This window comes from Callorhinus ursinus, unplaced genomic scaffold, assembly GCF_003265705.2.
Source record: "Callorhinus ursinus isolate GAN/ISIS: 27379988/994484 unplaced genomic scaffold, GSC_fseal_2.0 scaffold20, whole genome shotgun sequence".
NCBI classification, from domain to species: domain Eukaryota; kingdom Metazoa; phylum Chordata; class Mammalia; order Carnivora; family Otariidae; genus Callorhinus; species Callorhinus ursinus.
In genome coordinates, this window is record NW_027397082.1 from 25122036 (window position 1) to 25141823 (window position 19788).

General features: G+C 49.5%; 1 protein-coding gene across 2 annotated transcripts; it reads right to left on the reverse strand.

The window, feature by feature from the left end:
• Positions 1-1072: 1072 nt before the first annotated feature.
• Positions 1073-19546, reverse strand: FFAR4 (free fatty acid receptor 4). Of its 2 annotated transcripts, none has more exons than XM_073904434.1 (3): positions 19018-19546; positions 10156-10284; positions 1073-1746 (listed from the first exon to the last, which is right to left on the reverse strand). In XM_073904434.1, exons 1-3 carry the CDS (start codon positions 19426-19428, stop codon positions 1357-1359), a joined length of 930 nt encoding a protein of 309 aa, XP_073760535.1. In that variant the 5' UTR covers positions 19429-19546; the 3' UTR covers positions 1073-1356. The 2 variants fall into 2 exon arrangements, with proteins under 2 accessions (XP_073760535.1, XP_025736727.1); XM_025880942.2 differs by having other exon boundaries at positions 18862-19543.
• Between the last annotated feature and the right edge of the window lie 242 nt (positions 19547-19788).

Below are 19788 nucleotides of genomic sequence, written 5' to 3' on the forward strand. Positions count from 1 at the left end.
TCAGTAAATGGTGCCTACTCTGCCTTCCCAGAGTGATTCTGAGATCCTTTCTCACAACACCCCCACTGAGGCCACCCAGCTCTGACTTCCCTCTTGTTCTACTTCAGCAGCCGCCTAACTGGTCTTGTTTTCATTCCTGCTTCTCAGAGTCCATTCCCTGCACATCAGCCAGGGTCATATTTAAAGATAGATATTAGGTCATATCAGTCTCCAATTGCAAACCTCCAGTCGTTGCCCACTGAACAGAATAAACTCCTTATGTGGCCTCCCAGACCCCACACAGTCCAACCTTCTACCTTCTCTGGTTTTAATCAATGGGCTCCAGTAGGTCACCCATCTGTCCTGGCATCAGGGACAGTTTGTAGCATAGAGGAAGCTCAGTCAATACTTTGCTTCACCCACACCAAATTTTTTTCTGTCCCACAAGTATACCAACCCCTTTGCACCAGGACCCGTGTCTGCAAGGTCTGCAAAGCCCTGCTCCCCTGGATTCAGATGGTTGGCTCTTTCTTGTGGTTTAGCTTTGGGCCCAAATATCACCCCCCAGAAAGGTCTTCCTAGACCCCTCCCCACCCATCCAAATTGCCATCACTGTCCTATGTTCTCATGATGTTACTCCACTCTCTACTGACTTCTATTTATATTATCTACTGACTTCTGTTTAGTGCTTCTCTCCCCGGAATAGAAGGTAAGTAAGCTCCATAAGGATAGGTCCCTCCCTTAAGAAGCACCTGACAGGTGGATTTGTGGAGGGACTCTCCTGTGCTCTCACTTTCAGTGTTTTGAATCATCCTATCTCCTCTCTGATTTCATGACATGGCTTCTCCTAAAGGGCTCCACGGCATTTCTTATAAGTGAAAAACTAAAGTCGCCTTTAATTATTCCTTGGAAATTCCTCAAGTGCTCTTGACATTAGTGAATGGTCTTGAGGCCTTGCAAGTCTGGTGGAAGGCAGGGAGGGGTACCTAGAGTGGCTGTGACCCTTCAAGGAGAAATCTGGGTCCTGGATCATTTCCAAGACTCATTCCAGAAACCAACATGGTGTGGCTTTACATGTAAGAGATGTGATTGCTGAACAGTTATAAATAAAAATTTATTAAACTCAATCATATTACAAATATACTGAAAAAAAGTTCATATTTAAAAGGAGCCCATAGCAAAACCTTTTATAAAGGGTAAAACTGTTATACTGAATGATCACCCCTTAATTGACTGGTGCTATAAATGTGTATTTGCATAGGTTATATTTTGTTAAAGCAGGCTACACTGATGTGATGGTCCTGGAAATTCACTCCCTTTGAAAACATATCATGGCCTTCCAGAGGGTGATAAATTCTGCCTAGAGAGAAAATTTAACTAGTTGGAAATAATAGACAGATCATTTCTTCTGACAGACGTATCTGTAAACATGGCTCCCTTTTCCGGGTAGAAGAAGCAGTGAAAAATTTTCCTCCATTCATTCCTAAACAGTGACATGTTATAGAGAATGGGGTTCAGGGCTGAGTTGGCAAACGTGAAGGCCACCACCCAGAAGAAGAGGGATGGCCAGATGACCAGATCTTGCTTGAAGTTCTGGATCAAGATGAGGAGGATGGTGATGATGATGGGGCTCCACATAATGAAGAAGGAGATCATGAGCAGGAAGAGCGTCCGGAAGAGCCGGAAGTCCTGCTGGGACACGCGGATATGGTGGTTCTCCGAGTAAGCCAGGTTCACTGTGAGCCTTTTCCTTGATGCCTTCGTGATCTGCAGGAACACCAAACAGAGCCAGACCACAATTTACTGCAGGATGTTGGGGGATTTTGACTTAGGAGGAGCAAAGCATCCAGCGTTGGAATCTGCCATCCCTGCTGCCCTGGGACAATTTGGCTTTGGAACTTTGTGTGGAGAGCACCTGTCTCAACAGCCTGCACTCAGGACGCTCTGGGGAAATGGGGCACCTGGCTGACCCCCACTCCCAGGAAAGAAGGCAGAAAATCATCCATATTGTAAATAAAGTTGATGCAGAGAAGTGAAAAGGCTGAACTGGATCGTCTAGGAGAGAAATATGTGAACAGAAGTGCACTGCTACAGTCCGAATGCCTCCCCCGACATTCATACGGTGGAACGTTACGGCCTTCCCAGGGCTATGGCCCTGGGAGGCCGGGCCCTTGGAACGTGATCAGGTTATGGGCACCAAGCCCCCAGGTGTCCCCAGGCTGTGGTACTTTGTTTTTGTTGTTGTTGTTTATTTGTTTGTTTGTTTTAAAGATTTTATTTATTTATTTGAGAGAGAGTGAGAGAGAGAGAGAGAGAGAGAGAGCACCTGAAGGGGGGAGAATCAGACGGAGAAGCAGACTCCCTGCTGAGCAGGGAGCCCGATGTGGGACTCGATCCTGGGACTCCAGGATCATGACCTGAGCCGAAGGCAGTCGCTTAACCAACTGAGCCACCCAGGTGCCCAGTGGTACTTTGTGATGGCAGCCCAAACAGACTAAGACACACATCTGCCTTAGTATTTCTTTCTTTCTTTTTTTTTGAAAGAGGTAAGTAACTAACTGTATAAAAGCAGTATCTGTTCAAGGTACAAACTCAAACAATATGATACCGAAGCAGATCAAATTAAAAATATAAGGACTGTGGCCTCCTGTACCCTCCATTTCCACTCCCTGGAAGAGACCGGTGACCAGGGTCCTGTATGTCTTTCTGGGAATGCTCCGCTATCACCCACAGGCCTGGCCATGGGAACACAGATGTCTGCACTTCTGCTTTGCACACACTTGGGACCATGCCACGCACCTCATTCTTAAGCCTTCTTCTCTTTCGCTTAGCAGTTTATATTGGTGCTCATTCCATATCAGCCCAGAGACAAGGCACCTCGTTCTTGTTATTGTGTCAGTGGTTGCAGAGGTTCCAGAGTGTGGCTTTTCCAGAATTTATCCAGGCCCCTATTGATGGGTATTTTATTTATTTCGCCTTTTTTAAGGGGGAGGGGCACTGGTTGAAGTGGCAACACACACACTAGTCCATTTCCCCACCCCTCCAGGTTGTTGGGTGGCAGAGGGGGCAGTGGGAGATGGCATGAGGGTGTGGCCAGTCGGGCAGAAAGGGAGCACTGAACCCCCACATTTGGTTCCTTTCCTTCCTAGGAGCAATTGACCTGGATCCTAGTCTTGCCACAGGCCCCTGAGGTGAGGTCAGTGGAAGGTGGCGGAGACTGGAAGCTGCTCATTTGCTAGGACAGCTGTAACTGGGAGTCAGCCTGAAAACGAAGCTGGTCGGGGAAGGGCCCACGATGCCTGGAGTGTGGGCCATTTGGGAATGATCCCCTGATCTGTGGGCTCTGTTGGCACCACCATCGGGCTACATAGAGATCAGACACCATTCATACAGAAGGGGACAGTCCCCTCACAAGGGTGGGCACATAGGGAGATTTCAACAGCAGCCTCATCATTTATGCTGTCCACATTACCCTGCCAAGAAGGCTAGAGTCCCTCATACAGTGTCTTAGACATATTTTTTGAGTGATGTGGATGTACATTCCTAGTTATTGAGCACTTACTACGTGCCAGGCCCTGTACATATCACTTGGCTTATCTCTTTACATTCTCCCAACAATTCTGTGACAGATGTACTTTGATGATCCCCATTTTACAGATGAGAAAACTGAGGCTCAAAGAGGCTGAGGAACTTGCCCAACAGTGCCCAGCTAAGCAGTCACAAAGCTGGGCTTCAGACCTGGGCAGTCTGACTCTAGCCCATGCTCTTAATCTTAAACTAGTTCCTTCCTACCCTCTACTATTTCCACCAATGGAAATCCTTCTGCCTGACCTATGACCCCAAGCTCTAATGGCAGCCACACCAAGAAGGCTTTCTGGTTCCTCTCCCAAGTGGCATCCTGCCGTGCTTTGTTTCTGGTACTCACGTGGCCCTTGCCACGTGGCCTGTGCCATGTGGTCGCTGCTGATGTGTCGTGGCTACCTCTGACCACCTGCAGACCGCAGTCTCCCTGGGGGCTGGGCAGCCGTGTGGCTTCCGTGGCCCGGGGCTCTAGCAAGTGCCTGACGGTGACTGGGAGCAGACAGGGAAATGGGCTGACTCATGGACTGAGTGGGTAAGTGGTTGGGTCTGTTTTTAGCACTGACTGATGCTACCATTTCCTCTGCCTGTGATTCCCATGACTTCCAGGGAGTGCGAAGAAAATGGGCTCCTTATAATCCAGTGTGGCTCCTTGTTGCTCCCCTCCCCGTGTTAGATGACGAGATGAGTCAACTTCTACCTGGGCTTCAAAATGTCTCTGTCATTGCACAGAATGCTTCGTGTGTTTTAGGAGAAATTCAATGTTCGACCAACTTGAGGGTTAACTTTAATCCTTAAAACAGGCCTATGGGGTAGGTTCTGTCATTGCCACAAAAGATGGAGGCTCTGAGAGGTGAGGTAACTTGCTCAGGGCTCATGGTCAAGGGTCGGGGGGAAGCATACCTCAGGGGGAGGCGTCTGAGCTCTTCACTGTGGGGCTACGAGGAGAGAGCACGGTGCACCCAGGTGTGCGGTCCATGGCCACCCTGTCAGAGTGACCAGGCAAGTGCCTGGGCGCACTGTCAGATACTTTGGTGGGTCTGAGCGGGCCCAGAAAACTGTACTTCTCACAAACTCCCAGGTGATCCTTGCTGACTAAAATATGAGGACTACTAATTTAGGCCAACAGATCTGGGATTTTCTCCCAGTTCTTTGAAAAGAGTCACCTTGTAAACTGTCCTCTTGGATGCATTGCCTTCACACCCATGGGAGTGTCCGAAGGCCCTGAGGGAAAACTCTCTCCACCTCACACCTCTGCAGGTCTGTGCCTCCACGCCATGGCTGCCAAGGCTGGGTGCAGGGAGAGGCGGGTCCCCACTGACATAGCTCGTGCCCTAGGGGTTGGCTCTCCTCTGGGGCTGCTTGGTCAGTCAGCAACCTCCAGATTAGAATCTTCAGACAATAGACTCCGTCTTTCCAGAGGGCCCACCTCCCTCTCCATCACCAGCAAGCAGGCCCCAAAGCTGGGGAGGGGCCAGACGTGGAGAAGGGGCTGCATGTTCACTACCTAACACCTTCATGGTTAGCTAAAACGGAGCTCATTTCTCAGGTGAGTGCTGAGGTAGGGGAGGGTTTTCCAACTTGAAGCTAGACGCTCACACTCCCATTCGGCAAACATTTACTGAGCCCCTACCAGGTGCCACGTACTCTTACAAGTGCTAGATAGTCAGCAAGAAAGAAGGGAGCCCTGCCCACCCCACTTTCCATGGAGATCGAGGATGGGGAACGAGAAATGTAAACCAAGCCCCAACAGCCAGCAGGGACAGGCACATCGAAGGCACTTGGGAGTGACTGGGAGATTATTACCCTGGGAAGGTCTTGATTGGAAAAAGCCACTGAAGATGTATAGTGTGCTTGAGTCATGAGGAAAGGGGAAGGAGGGAAGGCAGAACGGTGGGTAAGGCCACTGCCCTGAGCTCGTGGAGCAGCTCTGGAAGAGAAGGGCCCAGCTGAGGCCTGTTCTCGGTCCTTGTGTACGTAGAGCAGAGGCAGTGCCCAGGGCAGGGACCTTAGAGCAATGTTCCCCAAAGGAGACCCACGGAGCACCAGGGCAGAGAGATGTTCTGTGGGGGGAAAGGGGGGGTCTGTGGTCAGATTTAGCAATGCTGCCTCCTCTGTTCCTGTGTCAAAGACTCTCAAAGTACATTAGTGTAATGAAGTCTCTCAGAAGTCCTGCAGTGAAGAGACCCACTTGACACTGATTCATCGGCATTTCCCAAACTCATGGGATCAGGGACCCCCTTTTTTAACATCTAACAGCCCATGGAGTTCTAGAGAGTGCTTTAGGGGAGATGCTGTAAATAAAAGCAATAAAAGATCAGGGTGACTTTAAAAAGGCACTTCTCAGGCCCATACATGGAAACTGAATCAGAGGCCGTACTAACAGGAAAGAGGAGGGAAAGGGGTGGTAAGTGGAGTTTTGTGTCTTCAGGTTTCAGATGATTTGCTAGTTGTGTCTCTATGAAAATAGCTGAATAACACTGATGTTCATTTTACAGAGTTATGCTCTTGACAGAAGAATCTCAGCTGAAAAGCTGTTCCAGTGTGTCTGAGTTATGAGTATCTTCAGAGGGAGGGAGACACAAGTTATGAGGCCCTGTGCAGACGCTCCATCCACCTGGCAGCTTACCTGCTTCCAAGTTACCCGCCAGCCAAACCCACAGGTCCAAAGTGAGGACAAACATCACAGTCTTCCCAGAAAATGGGCAATAGTAAGTTTGGCTAGTGGGATGGAAAGTAAATTTTTTTAAGTCTTATATTTGCATTAGCATGATTTTCAATATCACAATGCTAGATCTCTTTCCAATTAAAGTCTAGCAGCCACAGGGCGCCTGGGTGGCTCAGTTGTTGAGCGTCTGCCTTCGGCTCAGGTCATGATCCCAGGATCCTGGGATCGAGCCCCGCATCGGGCTCCCTGCTCCGTGGGGAGCCTGCTTCTCCCTCTGCCTCTCCCCCTGCTTGTGTTGCCTCTCTCTCTGTGTCTCTCTCTGTCAAATAAATAAATAAAATCTTAAAAAAAAAAAAGTCTAGCAGTCTGTTTGAAATTTTATCATATCTGCATTCTCATTTTATTGTGTTAAGCAATCCACTGAGGCCTATCTAGCTCCAGACAAAACTGAGGCCCACGGTAGTTAAATGACTTGCCTAAGGTCACACAGTAATAAAGTTTGGACTAGAATCTGGGTCTTAGGACTTTTTGTTCAGTGATTTTGTTCAGTAATTCTCCCGCCCAAAAGGAGAAGGTACTGTAGGCCCTTTCAATGTGAGCCAAGGTTTGTGTCTTACTCATTCGGGGTTTACTGAGTATCTACAATGAATAAGCCAGGCTCTGTGCTAGGCATGGAGCTACAGCAGGAAACAAAACAAAGTCTCGGCCCTTGTGGAGCTTGCATTCTAGTGAGCAAACAGATGCTTTACAAATAAATCCACATAAATGGAATATGACAGGTTGTAAGTGCACTGAAGAGAAATAAATCGGGGTAATAGGGACTGGAGAATGATGAGGAGGGTCTCCGGGAAGAGCCTTTTGAGCAGAGACCTTATGGAATGGGGGAGTGGCCCGCACAGAAATTGGGGGAATAGAGATCCACAAGAGGAAATCACAGGTGCAAAGGCCCTGAGGCAGCTGTGGGTTGGCATGTGTGAGGGACAGCCCCACAGCCAATGTGGCCACAAGAGAAGGCAAGAGATGAGGTGAGAGGGCAGCCAGATCACACAGGGTCTTAAGGTGAGGGCTTTGAGTTTTGCTCAATGTGTGACGGAAGCAATGGGTTCTAACTGGTATCTTTGAGTCACTACTCAGAGCACTGTTTCATAACTGTGAGTCTTAATACATATTCTGTCTCACCCAGGAGCCATCCTGGGGTCTGTGACGGGAAGAACTGAAGGCCGGCCATGGATCTGGAAAGTGACAACCTGCAGTTTAGAGGCAGATGAATACAAGGACAGCTCCCCCAAATCATCAGGGCCCTTGGGGGCTCCTGGAATGTTTCTGCGTGGGCCCTGGCCTGACAGAAAGATGGAAGACGGTGGGATAAGTCAATCCTCCCTCAGAAGGTGACTGAGAAGTCTGAGGTGAAGTACATAGGGGCAGACCCAAGCCCTGGCGGCCTCTAGGGAACTCGGGAGTGCGACTGCCCAGGGAGGAGCCCTGCTCTAGCCAGCGAGCCCTGCTCTAGCGTCGGTTCCTGGTTCTTCATTCTTGCCATGCTCTGAATCTGCACCCTGCGGTTTATTCAAAATCTCAACGGTAGCTTTCCCCAGCATGCTCTGAGAGAAGGGTCAGAGGGGCTACCTTGCCTAACACATAACAACAGAAGTAGTTTACTCATCCCCTGCTATGGGCAGGCAGTATCTCTGACCTGTCTCCCAACAATCCTACACCATCCGAGGCATCACCATTCCGCAGATGAGGGAGCTGAGGTTCAGAGAAAGTAAGTATCTTGCCAAAGGCCACACAGCAAGGACTCAAAAACTGGGTTATTAAAAGAGTCCTTTCTTGTCTCTGTGTCTGCCTTTCACGGCCCTTTGCTCTTCTCTCTCCTTCCCCTCATTCACTTCCTACATCTGTGCAACACTCAACAGTTTGCCGAGGGTTAAACCTCCTTCTGGATCAAGAATGTGACCTGCGCGCTCTTGACCAATCTCCACTCCCCGCCAACACGTCGTCGCATAGAGCAACTTCTTAACAAATGTTTGAGGAATTAAGGTGTTGGGACCCTGGGGCCAGACTGCCCGCCTGTAAATCCTGATCCTGCTGCATATGTGCTCTGTGATCTTGGGCAATTTACTTAGCCTCTCTGTGCACTGGTTTTCTCATCTGTAATTCTTAATAGGATTAAATGAATTCGCTCCTGACACATTGTAAATACTACATAAATATTTGTTAAATAATTTTTAAAGAATTCATTCTAAATTTATCTTCCTTTTTCCCTTACCCCCTTTCTTTTAAGGTAATAACAGCTAATACTGATAGAGCATTTACACATGCCAGGCCCTCATTACAAGCATGTTACAGACCTTAACTTCAGGCCTGACTCTGCCTCATACCCTTGAAAAAGCCCCAGGCTGGGTGTCACTTAAGTGGGTCACAAGTCAACTGGTGGGGAAGAGTCTAGAGAAGAGCATGGCAGGCCATCTCCCACAGGACCCAGGATTAGCAGAACCAGATGGAGGTTGGCCTGGTTTTGGGTTCCAAGCCTCTAAGAAGTTTACAGATCCTCAGCTACAAAGAAAGGGCCATAAAAGTGGCCAGATAGCAAGCAGGACCTACAGGGCCCCACTTCAATAAGCTCATTTGCCAGATGACCTGTAATATGCAATAAAAACCAAGATTCAACAACTATAAACCTCCAAGAGGACTTCTTGCATTAAACCTTCTGAGATGAGCATGAACACACGCCAACTGCCTGCGCCCATGTGAATGGGCTGTGTCAAGAGGCAGGAGCCAGGGGTGCCTGTGTGGCTCGGTCGGCTGGGCATCTGCCTTCGGCTCAGGTCATGATCCCAGGGTCCTGGGATCGAACCCCACATCGGGCTCCCTGCTCGGCGGGGAGCCTGCTTCTCCCTCTCCCGCTTCCCCTACCTGATGTTCCTGCTCTCACTGTGTCTCAATAAAATCTTTAAAAAAAAAGAGGCAGGAGCCAGGCTGGCAAGGTCCTTCCCATTGTCCCTGTACATATTCACTTCGAAGGTAGCGATCACTTCCTGGTTCAGCGCACTTTTGAAAAGCACCTTCTCTGGGAGTGTGGGGTAGCAATGGGACGGTCACAGAAAGGGGCTCTGGTAACGTTCTGTTTCTCGTTTTGTTTCTGGGAGCTGCTTCTAGGAGTATGGTCACTTTGTGAGCTGGGTATGCTTTTCTGGATGTATATTACACTTCAATGAAAAGTTTTTAGACATGTCCATTCTCCATCACTATATTGCTATTTGTAATGGGGTAACAATGGACTCAACCCAAAAGTCCATAAAATAAATTATGTCACATCCATAGGATGGAAGACCATGAAGCCATTAAAAAAATGAGGCAGAGATATAAAAACAAATATGGAAAGATACTGCAATCTAGTGTTAAGCCAAAAAAGGAAATTACAAATAGTGTTATCTCAAATCTGAAACAAACAAACCAACAATGGGTTGAAACATGATATACAGCTGATATTTGACCATTTTATATGGTTTATCATATATATATGTATATGTAACATATATACACGCATATGGCATAAAAGTATATATATAGGTAAATTTGTAAGAAAATTAACCTCAAAAATGTACTTTGAACTGTTAACAGTGGGAGTAGATGTTTGATTTCTGTGTTATACATTTCTACATGTCTTTAATTTTTTATAATGTGCTTTGCATTGCTTTAGTGATCAGCAAAATAATAAAAATAATGATAACAGTCATAAAGATATAACTTTTTTTTTTCCAAATACCAAACTCTTGCCCCTCAGTGTTGCAGAAGGGTGGACCTGGGCAGGGAGCCAGGACTGGACTGGCGTGGACCCTAAGATAACTTCTGACCTGGAGGCTGATTCCATCTGAAACATCCCGAGCCCAAGTGGACTTCAGCTGTGGCACTCGAAGCACACATACCTGTAAAATTTTGGAGTAGCTGATCACAATGAGCAATCCTGGCACCAAGAAGTTCAAAGTAGCAAATGACACATCCCAGGAGATTTCTCCGGCAGTGCTGGGCCAAACCAGAGTGCAAATCAGAATTTCCTAGTTACAAGAAGGAAGAGAACGTCATTTGCGTGGAGCCTTCTTATTTGACTTTAGCTCAGTCCCAGTAGGAGGGTGCCCTAAACTGTTACACTGGGGTGTTACACATGATGCAACTAGGATGACAAGGAAGCTCAGCATCTCTTCCCCTGCCCAGGCAAACACACCTACAAATCATTTCTCTCTGACCCACAGAATAACCACAACTATTATGCCCATTCTCCAGGAGATGCAACTGGGTCTCAGGGTCACACGCTGGTAAACAGCTCGAGTTAGTTCCCGGGCATGACTCCAGGCCCAGTGTTCTTCCCACTTCCCTGGATTGAGCTGCCAAGAGCCCTGGAGCCTTCTCTGCCAAGTCCCTCATTTTATAGATGACAACCCTAGATTGGAAGGGACATGCTGCACATGGATTGGTTACATAGATTGAAAGTGACATGCTGCACACAGGCATATAAAAACAGTCGTGAGGTTGCAATGCAGTCACCCTGGGACCACTGAAGTCACCAGAAACAATGTTAAGGCACTAAGGGTTCATTTAGGGGATGTGCAAATGTCTAAAATGCGTCAAGCTGCATCAAAGAAAGCCGCAGCTTACCCCAAGACAATCCTGGGGCCCAGACTTGGAAGCTCTCTCCTCATGTGTCTCTCCTTGCAGAGAGTCACGCGACAGCCCCGCATAAGATGGAAAACCACTGGCATGGGGCGGAAAGGCCTGGTTTGTGACCTTGCTGTTGCCAGTATGTTGTGCTGAATTCGAGCGTTTGACACTAATTACCAACCTCAAAGCATGTGGGGATCTTATTACATAGTTACTAGGAGCTACCACAACAATTTCCTCCAAAGAATAAATAGGTCAATGAAAAGAGATCTGTCTGTCTGTCTCTCCTACCAAACACAAATTTCCTGTGCCTGCTTGACTGTAGGAGCAAACTATTTAGAAACCAAGTTGCCCTAAACACTTCTGAACACAGAGCAGACTTTCAAGAGCACATTCTGTGTAAAAAGAGCACATTCTTGACGTTTGATGGACAAGGCATCTTAACGAATTGTAGTAGTAGGATTTATAGCATCATTCATTCATTCGGCCAATATGTGTTGAATGCTACACTAAGCAAGGGCAAAGAACTTTTATCACATATATCATAACTGGGTGCTCAAACTCAAAATGCAAACAAATAGGCACTTCTTTTCCTGTTCCATATTAACTGAAAATACTCACTGAGCGTTTATTCTAAGCCAGGAACCACTTTACATACGTTATCTCCTTCAGTATTCACAACAACCATATTGAAATGCATATTATTATTTTTCCGATTACACAGAGGAGAAAACTAAGGCTTGGAAACATCTTCTTAAACAAGAGTCTAAGACACTGAAAGTGTAGTTCTTTTTAATCATATAATATCTTCTCCAGAGAGCTAAGTGGTTATAAAAGAAATACAGGGACCTACCAAGAAAACTCTTACGGCAAGTCGAGCAGGGAAGAGTGCTTTAGTGGTATTTGTACCTTGAAAGAGGGGTGAGGATGGGGCTTCCTTTTCCTGTCGTGTTTGGATGACTCACAAATGTACTAGTCATTCCAAAAACTTGGCCCTCGATCCCCAGCCCCACTGTCCACACCCAAGAGGACAAAGTACATTCGATCTTTCTACATTGTGGTGACTGGAAAGAAATGTGTGTCCCTCAAGGATCTTCCGAGTACTGGCAGTGTGGTGATTATTTTGAGATGATCTCTGCCCACCATGCCCTCAGTCTACTACACCGGTGGGCAACACGGACCAGCAGATATGCTGGAGCAGCAATCAGAAAAGATGATTCCAGCCCTGAATGTGCCTTGGTCTCTGATTGCTATACTTGAGATAGAAAAATGTACAGGAAGGGCAGAAAAACAGGCCCCAGAACTGTTTCTTAAAATCCCCAAAGGCCCCCGCCTCTTTCCAAAAGCCTTCTCCAGAATGTCTGCCAAAATCTCTCCAGGCTTAACACGATTTTGTAGAATGTGTAACAACAGAGCCAGGTGTTCTCCCTTCGATAGGAACAAAGAAGTAGATCCCCAAACACTCTGCCTGTATTAGTCCCGTGTTGCTGAAGAAAATGCGTAGGTGTGAATGGACAGATAATCACCTGTGCGCACACCCCCACCCACCCCGACACACATATGCGTAGACAAAAGACTGGAGGGTACATTCCAGAAAATTAAGTGTCTGTTTCTAGGTGGGACTCAAGTTATTTTTGTTCTTTTGGCTTATCTGAATTTTCTAGAATGTACATATTTTATTTTATAAGAGCAAAAAATATGGCGATAAAAGTCCATTTTTTTAAAAGAAATGAGCATCAGGGCACCTGGGTGGCTCAGTTGGTTAAGTGACTGGCTTCGGCTCAGGTTATGATCCTGGAGTCCTGGGATCGAGTCCTGCATCGGGCTCCCGACTCAGCGGGGAGCCTGCTTCTCCCTCTGACCTTCTCCCCTCTCATGCTGTTTCTCTCTCTCTCTCTCTCAAATAAATAAATAAAATCTTTAAAAAAAGTAAAAGAAATGAGCATCAAACATGAAACATAGATTACCATGCTAGTTTAGCAAAACTAACCAGCTATTTTTTTCAACAAAAACAAGGAACTCATCCAGGAAGTTCCCCCAATTTCATGACTCTGATGAAGACCCTCCTTTACCTTCTGATTTCTGGCGCTCGCTCTAAGCACAGAGTGTGATAAGGAAGTAAGAGAAGAACTTTGCACAGCACCCCCATGCATGGCCGGAGTGACGGTGCAACTGGCCTGTGTGGACTGCATGACGGATTTATATGCTCTTTAGAAAGCTTTATATGGTTTCCTTGGTGAAGGGCAGTGTTTATTCTCATTTAAAAATCTAACAACAGGCACCAGGTGCACAAAGAGTTGGCCTGGTATTAGAATTGTGTTTTTGTGGGAAAATCTGTCTGACTTACATTATTTTGATTCTAGGTATTCTCTTCCGGGCTGTGACTTAGGAGGGAGCGTGGCAGTGAGTCGGCTCTGGAAGGTGGGAGACGTGAATCTTATAATATTCCCTCTACTTTTTCTGCACATTTGAAATGTTTCCTGATTTTAAAAAGGAAACTTGAAAACCCAAAGGGCTAGCCCTGCTTTGTTACTGAGCTACAGAAGCAGAGCTGGCCAAGTCCCCGACTGTCCTTTAATTGCTTTCTTCAACCACTTGCTGACTCGAGCCCTGGTGGCTGCATCACCGTAGGCCACAGTGAGGATGGGCAAGGCGAGGCCCCTGCCCTCAAGGGGGCTCTGATGTGCTCAGGGAGAGAGAGAAGCGCTAAGAAGCTTCAATACAGGGCAGCGAGCCGCAGTGCCCAGAGCTACCGGGGACAGGCGAGCGCAGTCCCAGAGGACAGTGGCATCCTGGGGGGGAGGGGCGGCTGGGTCCGCTGTGCCCGGAGGGATGGGGCTTCAGTCAGGAGAATGGGGAAGCTGGAGCTCAGTGTTGGGACCAGAAGGGATAAAGGCAGGAGGCCACATACAAGGGTGTTAAGTGTGGTTAAGTGTGACTTGTATCCCCATCCCAACCTCTACCTCTCCTGGGCAATCTCATCCATTTCCATGGTTTCTTTTCCAAGGCGCCACTGCTTTTTCCCAGCCCCGTCTTCTCCTGAACCCTAGACTGGCCCCTGTGTCCTGAGGACATCTCTCAAGGCTGCCTCACAGGCATGTCAGGCTCCGATGTCCCACCCCAGAAGGCCCCACCTCCTGCCATCCCTGACTCAGGGCATGGAGTCCCCGTTCCCTACGTTGCCAGCAACCTGAGTATGGGCTTTCTGCCGTCTCCCTCCTCCCTCCCCACTCAGAGGGAACCTTTAAGCTCTGCCCTAATAACTATCCAACCCCCCCCCATCCCCATATCTCAGTCTCGCTGACTCACCCCCTCCCAGGCCAGGCCATCTCTCACCTCCAGGGGCATACCTGACCCTTCTCCAGCTGACCCCCGCCGCTCCTTCCAGCACCATGTCTTGCCAACACGTGGGCTATTTCCTCTGCTTGTAATGTCCCTCCAGTCCTCCACATCCGTGTCTGGCTAACTGCCTTTCATCTTCACCTGAAGCTGAGATACCACTCATTCTCTCCTGAGAAGACTCCCCTGTGGATGGGAGCATCTATCTATAGGCACTGCTCAATGCGGACCCTTCTCCACCCTGGCTGACTTATTTGCAAATGCCATCTGATTCCAGCTATTCCTTGTCAATTCCTCTAGTGGTCTTTCTCCGAGTAGCCCTGAGGGCCCCTTTGTAAACCATTCTCCCTCTTCCAGCTCTTCAAACAAAATAGAAGTCTTCGAGAGCACTTTAAGGAAGTGGGAATTCTAGTGGATATCCCCTTGTCTACCAGCTTCCCAACAGAAGAGAAAGAACATATCAAGGCAAGAGATGCACTTATATCTTAAAGGTATCCTCTAATAGTAACAGAGGCCAGCCAACTGTGTTTATCTCCTCAGCCAATTCACACTCAGCAGAGACACGATGGCCTTCTGGCCTGCGATGAGACTGGGGCAAGCCGAGCAGTAAGACAGAGGGCTCCTAAGGAAGTGTGAACTCGCAGGAAAAGGCACTGGGAGAAGCACAGACCTGGGCTAAATTCTGGTTCCATCCCTTGTCTGCTCTGTGACTTTAGGCATTTCCCCCTTCGGGAAATGAACATACGAACACCTATTTGTAGGGTTTCTTGGAGAACCAAACTGGGCCAGGGTCTGAGACCATCTGCATTGTCGATACGTGCACCTCTTTGATCAGGATGCTGTCGTGGTCATGTGACTCCTGGTGAGGGCAGCGGGGGCTGGGGGGGGGTGCTCAGTAAATGTTTGTGCTATGAATAGGCAGCACATTCTGGCCGGGGTGGACAGTCCCCCCAACCTGCCGATGGGGGTCAGTGCCTGCCAGAGCCACAGCACACACAGGCAGGAATCCTGTTGGAACAGGCTGAGTGGACCGGGCTGAGATGTCTCTGTTGCTAGAAGGTACCCACCCTCTTAAAATGGCAGTCTATTATTTTACAGCAATCAAAAGAATTACACTATTTAAAGAATGTTTGAAATATTTATAACCAAAGATAAGGAAACTAATAATAGCTGGCAATTCTTGAGTGCTTAACTGTGTATGTGCCAGGTGTTGGCTCGCTCACTGAACACTAGTCCCCATGGCAATCTTATAAGGCTCTACTGTCATCACGCCAGTTCTACAAATGAGGAAAGGAAGGTAAAGAGGTGGGGACCCCTCGCCTCTGTCACACAGCCCCTAAATGACAGAGATGGGATTCAGACTCGGAACACTGGACTTCAGAGCCCACACTCCGAATAACAAATTATCTATCATTCTTAGCATGTCTCTCATTTCATCCTCCCCGCAGAGAAGTTTGAGGGAGGCTGGTCACCCTGGACTGCAGGGAACCCACTGCACAAATGGACAAAGGTACTCATGTTGCTGTTCTGGGGAGCTGGGGGGCACTCGGATTGGCAGAAAGCTCTGAGAGGGGCGCTGTCGCCCTGGCTAGCCCTCCTCAAGAGGAGGTGGCCAGTGTGTGCTTGGGGTTAGTGAGTTCCCTCAGCCGGTGGTTTGGGTAGGAAAGTGTCCCCCATCCAAAACCTCCGTATTTAGTGTCCACGTAGGAAGGGGCGGGCAGAATCTACAGACAGGAAGCTGGGAATAGAGGATTAAGAAAACAAGCTTTTGCTAATTTTAAATGTGAGACTCTGTTCCGTCTAGCCTAGATCCTTCTCTGTCTCTTTTTTTTTAAATGGCCACACTCTTTTTTTTCCCCCGTTTCTCATTCTTTCAACTTATTTCTTCCACCCCTGAGCCTCAGTTTGCTCACCTATAAGAGGAGTTGTTTCCTATATGCTCAGGTCACAGCGCTTGAGGAACAGGGGAGTTTTTCTGTTCCTTGGCTTGTTGGCAGGTGCACGTGGTGGGGGAAAAGACAAAGTGGATGGGGAGTTCGAAAGGACCATCTGGTTTTTTCATTACAAGCTCCCTTGCCCCCCCCTCCTAAGTTCAGGGAGGAGGGCTCCTGCGGCCAACTCACCTAGCCCTCAACCTTCTGAGGTGCTTCTGAGGTGCTCTGCCCAATCCCTCTCCAAAGGCTCTATGACCAAGGAGGTGTTTCTGCATTTATAAAGGAGAGGTCTGCATGCCCGCCCCAAGGGAAACTGAGGGAAAGCCACCACAACACAAGTCCCCATGGAAGCCCCTCACAGTTCAGCTCTGGTCATCCTGGAAGTGCTTTCGAAGGCTCCGACCACACAGACACCCTACCAGAGGTAAAGTACAGAGTGACAAAACAGGGAAGCTCCCTCATCTGAGAGAAGGCCTTCTTGCTCAAACAACCACCTGTGTCCATGTAAGCAAGCAGTTTTAGTCTGGGAAGAGACAAGAGCCTCACTTTTTTTTAGCATTATTTGCCAATTAAGTCCAAGTGTATCTAAAACAGTTGTAAAAGGGAGGGGCACAAGGTACATGTCTGGGAACATAAGATACCCTGAAGATATATTCTATTTGATCTTTAATTTCCTGACTGTCATTGTTTTCTGTAAGAAAAAAAAAAAAACAGGGAGAAGTCCCTCAAGGTCTGTGAAAAATACAGAAACACTGTTATTCCGTGAGAGAATAACTTAAAAAAAATCAAAAGGCCGATGGCAAAACCTAGCCTCCAGCTGATCCAATGGGTCTGGGGTGAGGCCTGGTCTTTCACTTATTTTAGAAGCATCTGAGTGACCCACTTTGATTCTCCAGTACATCCGGGTTGAGGAGGACAGGCCTGCCCACTAGGTTAGGGTCCTTGGTCTGCTATGCTAATGGCACCCCACTAGCTCAGCTGAGCCCAGCCATCCTGGCCCCCACTTGAGGGGGCATGGCCACAGGCTTCCATGCTCTTTGATCAAGTGCCACAGGCCTGACACGGTTCCTGCCTATTAGTCATTCAAGGCCTTAAAACAAAACAAAACAATCAAACAAAAACCCCACAATGTTCCATGCAAAAAATAAACTATTAGGAAAGAGACTTTCAGGTCTGATTTGTGTTAAAAAGAAAAAAAGAGAGAGAGAGAGATACTGCTTACACAGGAGGCAGACTTCTCCCCACAAGCCATTAAAAGGCCTGTGTGAGAGACTGGTCTAGGGAGACCCCCAGAGAAACCCACATCTGTGTGTATGCTCCAGAGCACATACCCAGGAGGGCGTCCTCTGCTCAGACTGTGTCCATCTCTGTAGCAGGAAGCCTTCCCCCAGGTCACATCTCATTCCTGTACCTTCCTACCTTCTCACTCCCTTCTGGTCACTGGGTAGGCCTCTCTTTGGGACTGTGGTTTGTGATGGTTTTGCTCAGGCCAGAAAACCAGTGAGTTGTAGAGAAAGGGAGGGAGCCGGGGAAAACCAGCTTAGGGCAGACCCTCGTAGAGGCTGAGCCCAGGCAGGACTCCTGCCTTCCTCTATAAAGGGTGCACAGACTTATGTCCTTTCTCTGTCCCTCCCCATGAGGCGCAGAAAACCTAGTACACTGGGCTGACAACCAGAACCACGGGCCACTCTCCTCCACCCGGCCCGCCTGCAGGTGCCGCGTCCCCGACTGAGTCTCGGTGCACAAACTCTGCAACAGCGCAGCAGGGCAGCAACAGGAACAGATGTGGACCGCGATTCTGGACCGTGATTCTGGACTGCCGAACTGGAGTGGACCCGAGCCAATGTCATGAACTGTCCGCAGAACACCCCCCCCCCTTTTTTAGGTCATGGACCTCCACAAAGATCCTAATGACAGCTCTGAGCATACTGCTCAGAATAAAGCTCATCTGCCAGCGTCCGGAATCTGCCGAACATTCAGGCGCCCAGGATACTCTGAAGCCACCCATCATGCCAGGCTCACGGGGCGAGATCCTGTGGTCTAGTCTAATCTTTCCGTCTTGCACTTGGAAAAACTGAGGCCCCGGGAAAGGATCACAACACCCCTAGTGGCAGCATTGGGTTTGGGGTCCTTGGGTCTCCGATGCCCTTTCTCCCTGATTCTACCCTCTGATTCTCAAAGCAGGACCCTTACCCAGCCCGCGCTGAATCTGCTGAGCACGATCTCAGCTCCTCCTCGCGCTAAGGATGAGATGCCCTGAGCAAGTCATTCCTCTGTGTGCCTCAGCTTCCTCATATGTAAAGTGGATGTGCTAGTAAGAGTCCCGTAGCACCCTGCGAGAAAGCAGATTTCAGTATACACGAATGCGATTAGCCATTCCGGATCCTCGAAGTTCCATCTGGCTGGCTCCTAAACTCCCCGCTCTTTCACTAACCTCAATATAAAGAGTGCACTTTGCAAGCGTTTGGGGGACTCCACTTTCAAGTTTTTGGAGGGCGTTTACGGGACGTACGTCCCTGCAGTGAAATTTAGAGCTAAAACTTCAGAGCACCCGGTACAGTGACACAACGATTAAATGCAACAAATCGTCTATTACTGTTCTGTTGTTTTTGTTACTCATTATCCCAGGTCATCGTTTCCGTGGGATCCCCTCCTGCCAGCCCGCCCCAGACACCTGCCTGGCGAGCACAGCCCGGCGCTCACCTGGTCCTGGCCGGAGGGCAGCTGGGGGACGACGCGGAAGAAGACGCACAGGGGTAGCGCGGCCAGCGCCGAGTAGCCCCAGATGAGCGCCAGCAGCGCGGCCCTCGCCCGCCGCCCCAGGCCCCGCATGCCCCGCTGCAGGCGAACGATGCACACCATGCGCTCCAGGCTGACGGCCGCCAGGGTGAGGATGGTGACGCTGCCGCTCAAGCTCATCACGTAGAAGAGCAGGTGGCAGGCGACCGGGCCCAGCAGCCAGGCCTCGGTCCATCGCACGGCCATCACCGGCGGGATCGCGCTGGTGAAGAGCAGGTCCGCGCAGAACAGGTTGAGCACCAGGCAGGCGGTGTTGCCGCGGCGCCGACGGCGCGCCACCAGCACCAAGGCGCACACGTTGCCGAACAGCGACACCGCAAAGATGAGCGCCAGCACGACCGTCTCCACAGCGGTCAGCACCAGCCGGTGGTCGCCCTTGACGTCGGAGAAGAATGGGAAGCGGGTGCGGTTGGCCCGCTCCAGGCTGCGCGGGGACCCTGTGCCCGCCGCCTGCGCGCACTCAGGGGACATGCCCGGCGCCCGGCGGCCCGCAGCCGTCTGCAAGCGCGCTCATCTGGGAGGCGACTGAGCGCCAAGGCGGGGAAAGAGGGAGGGAGGCGGTTGCGACATCTCCCCTCTGGCCCCCTCCCGCCGCAGGAGCGCCGGCGCTGGGCGTTGCGCGCTGAGCCTGGGGCGCGCGGGAACGAGGAAGTGCCAGGCGACACCGCTGCATACACCCGGGCTAGGCGGCGGCCGGTTCCCGGGCCTCACGCCCTCAAACTCTGGGGGAGCGCCTGAGAGGCCGGGAAACCCCACCTAAAGAACCCCCTGGAACCCCTGCAGGGCCTCCCCAGCTCCTGTCATCCTCCAGGGGCATCTTGTATGTGAAAC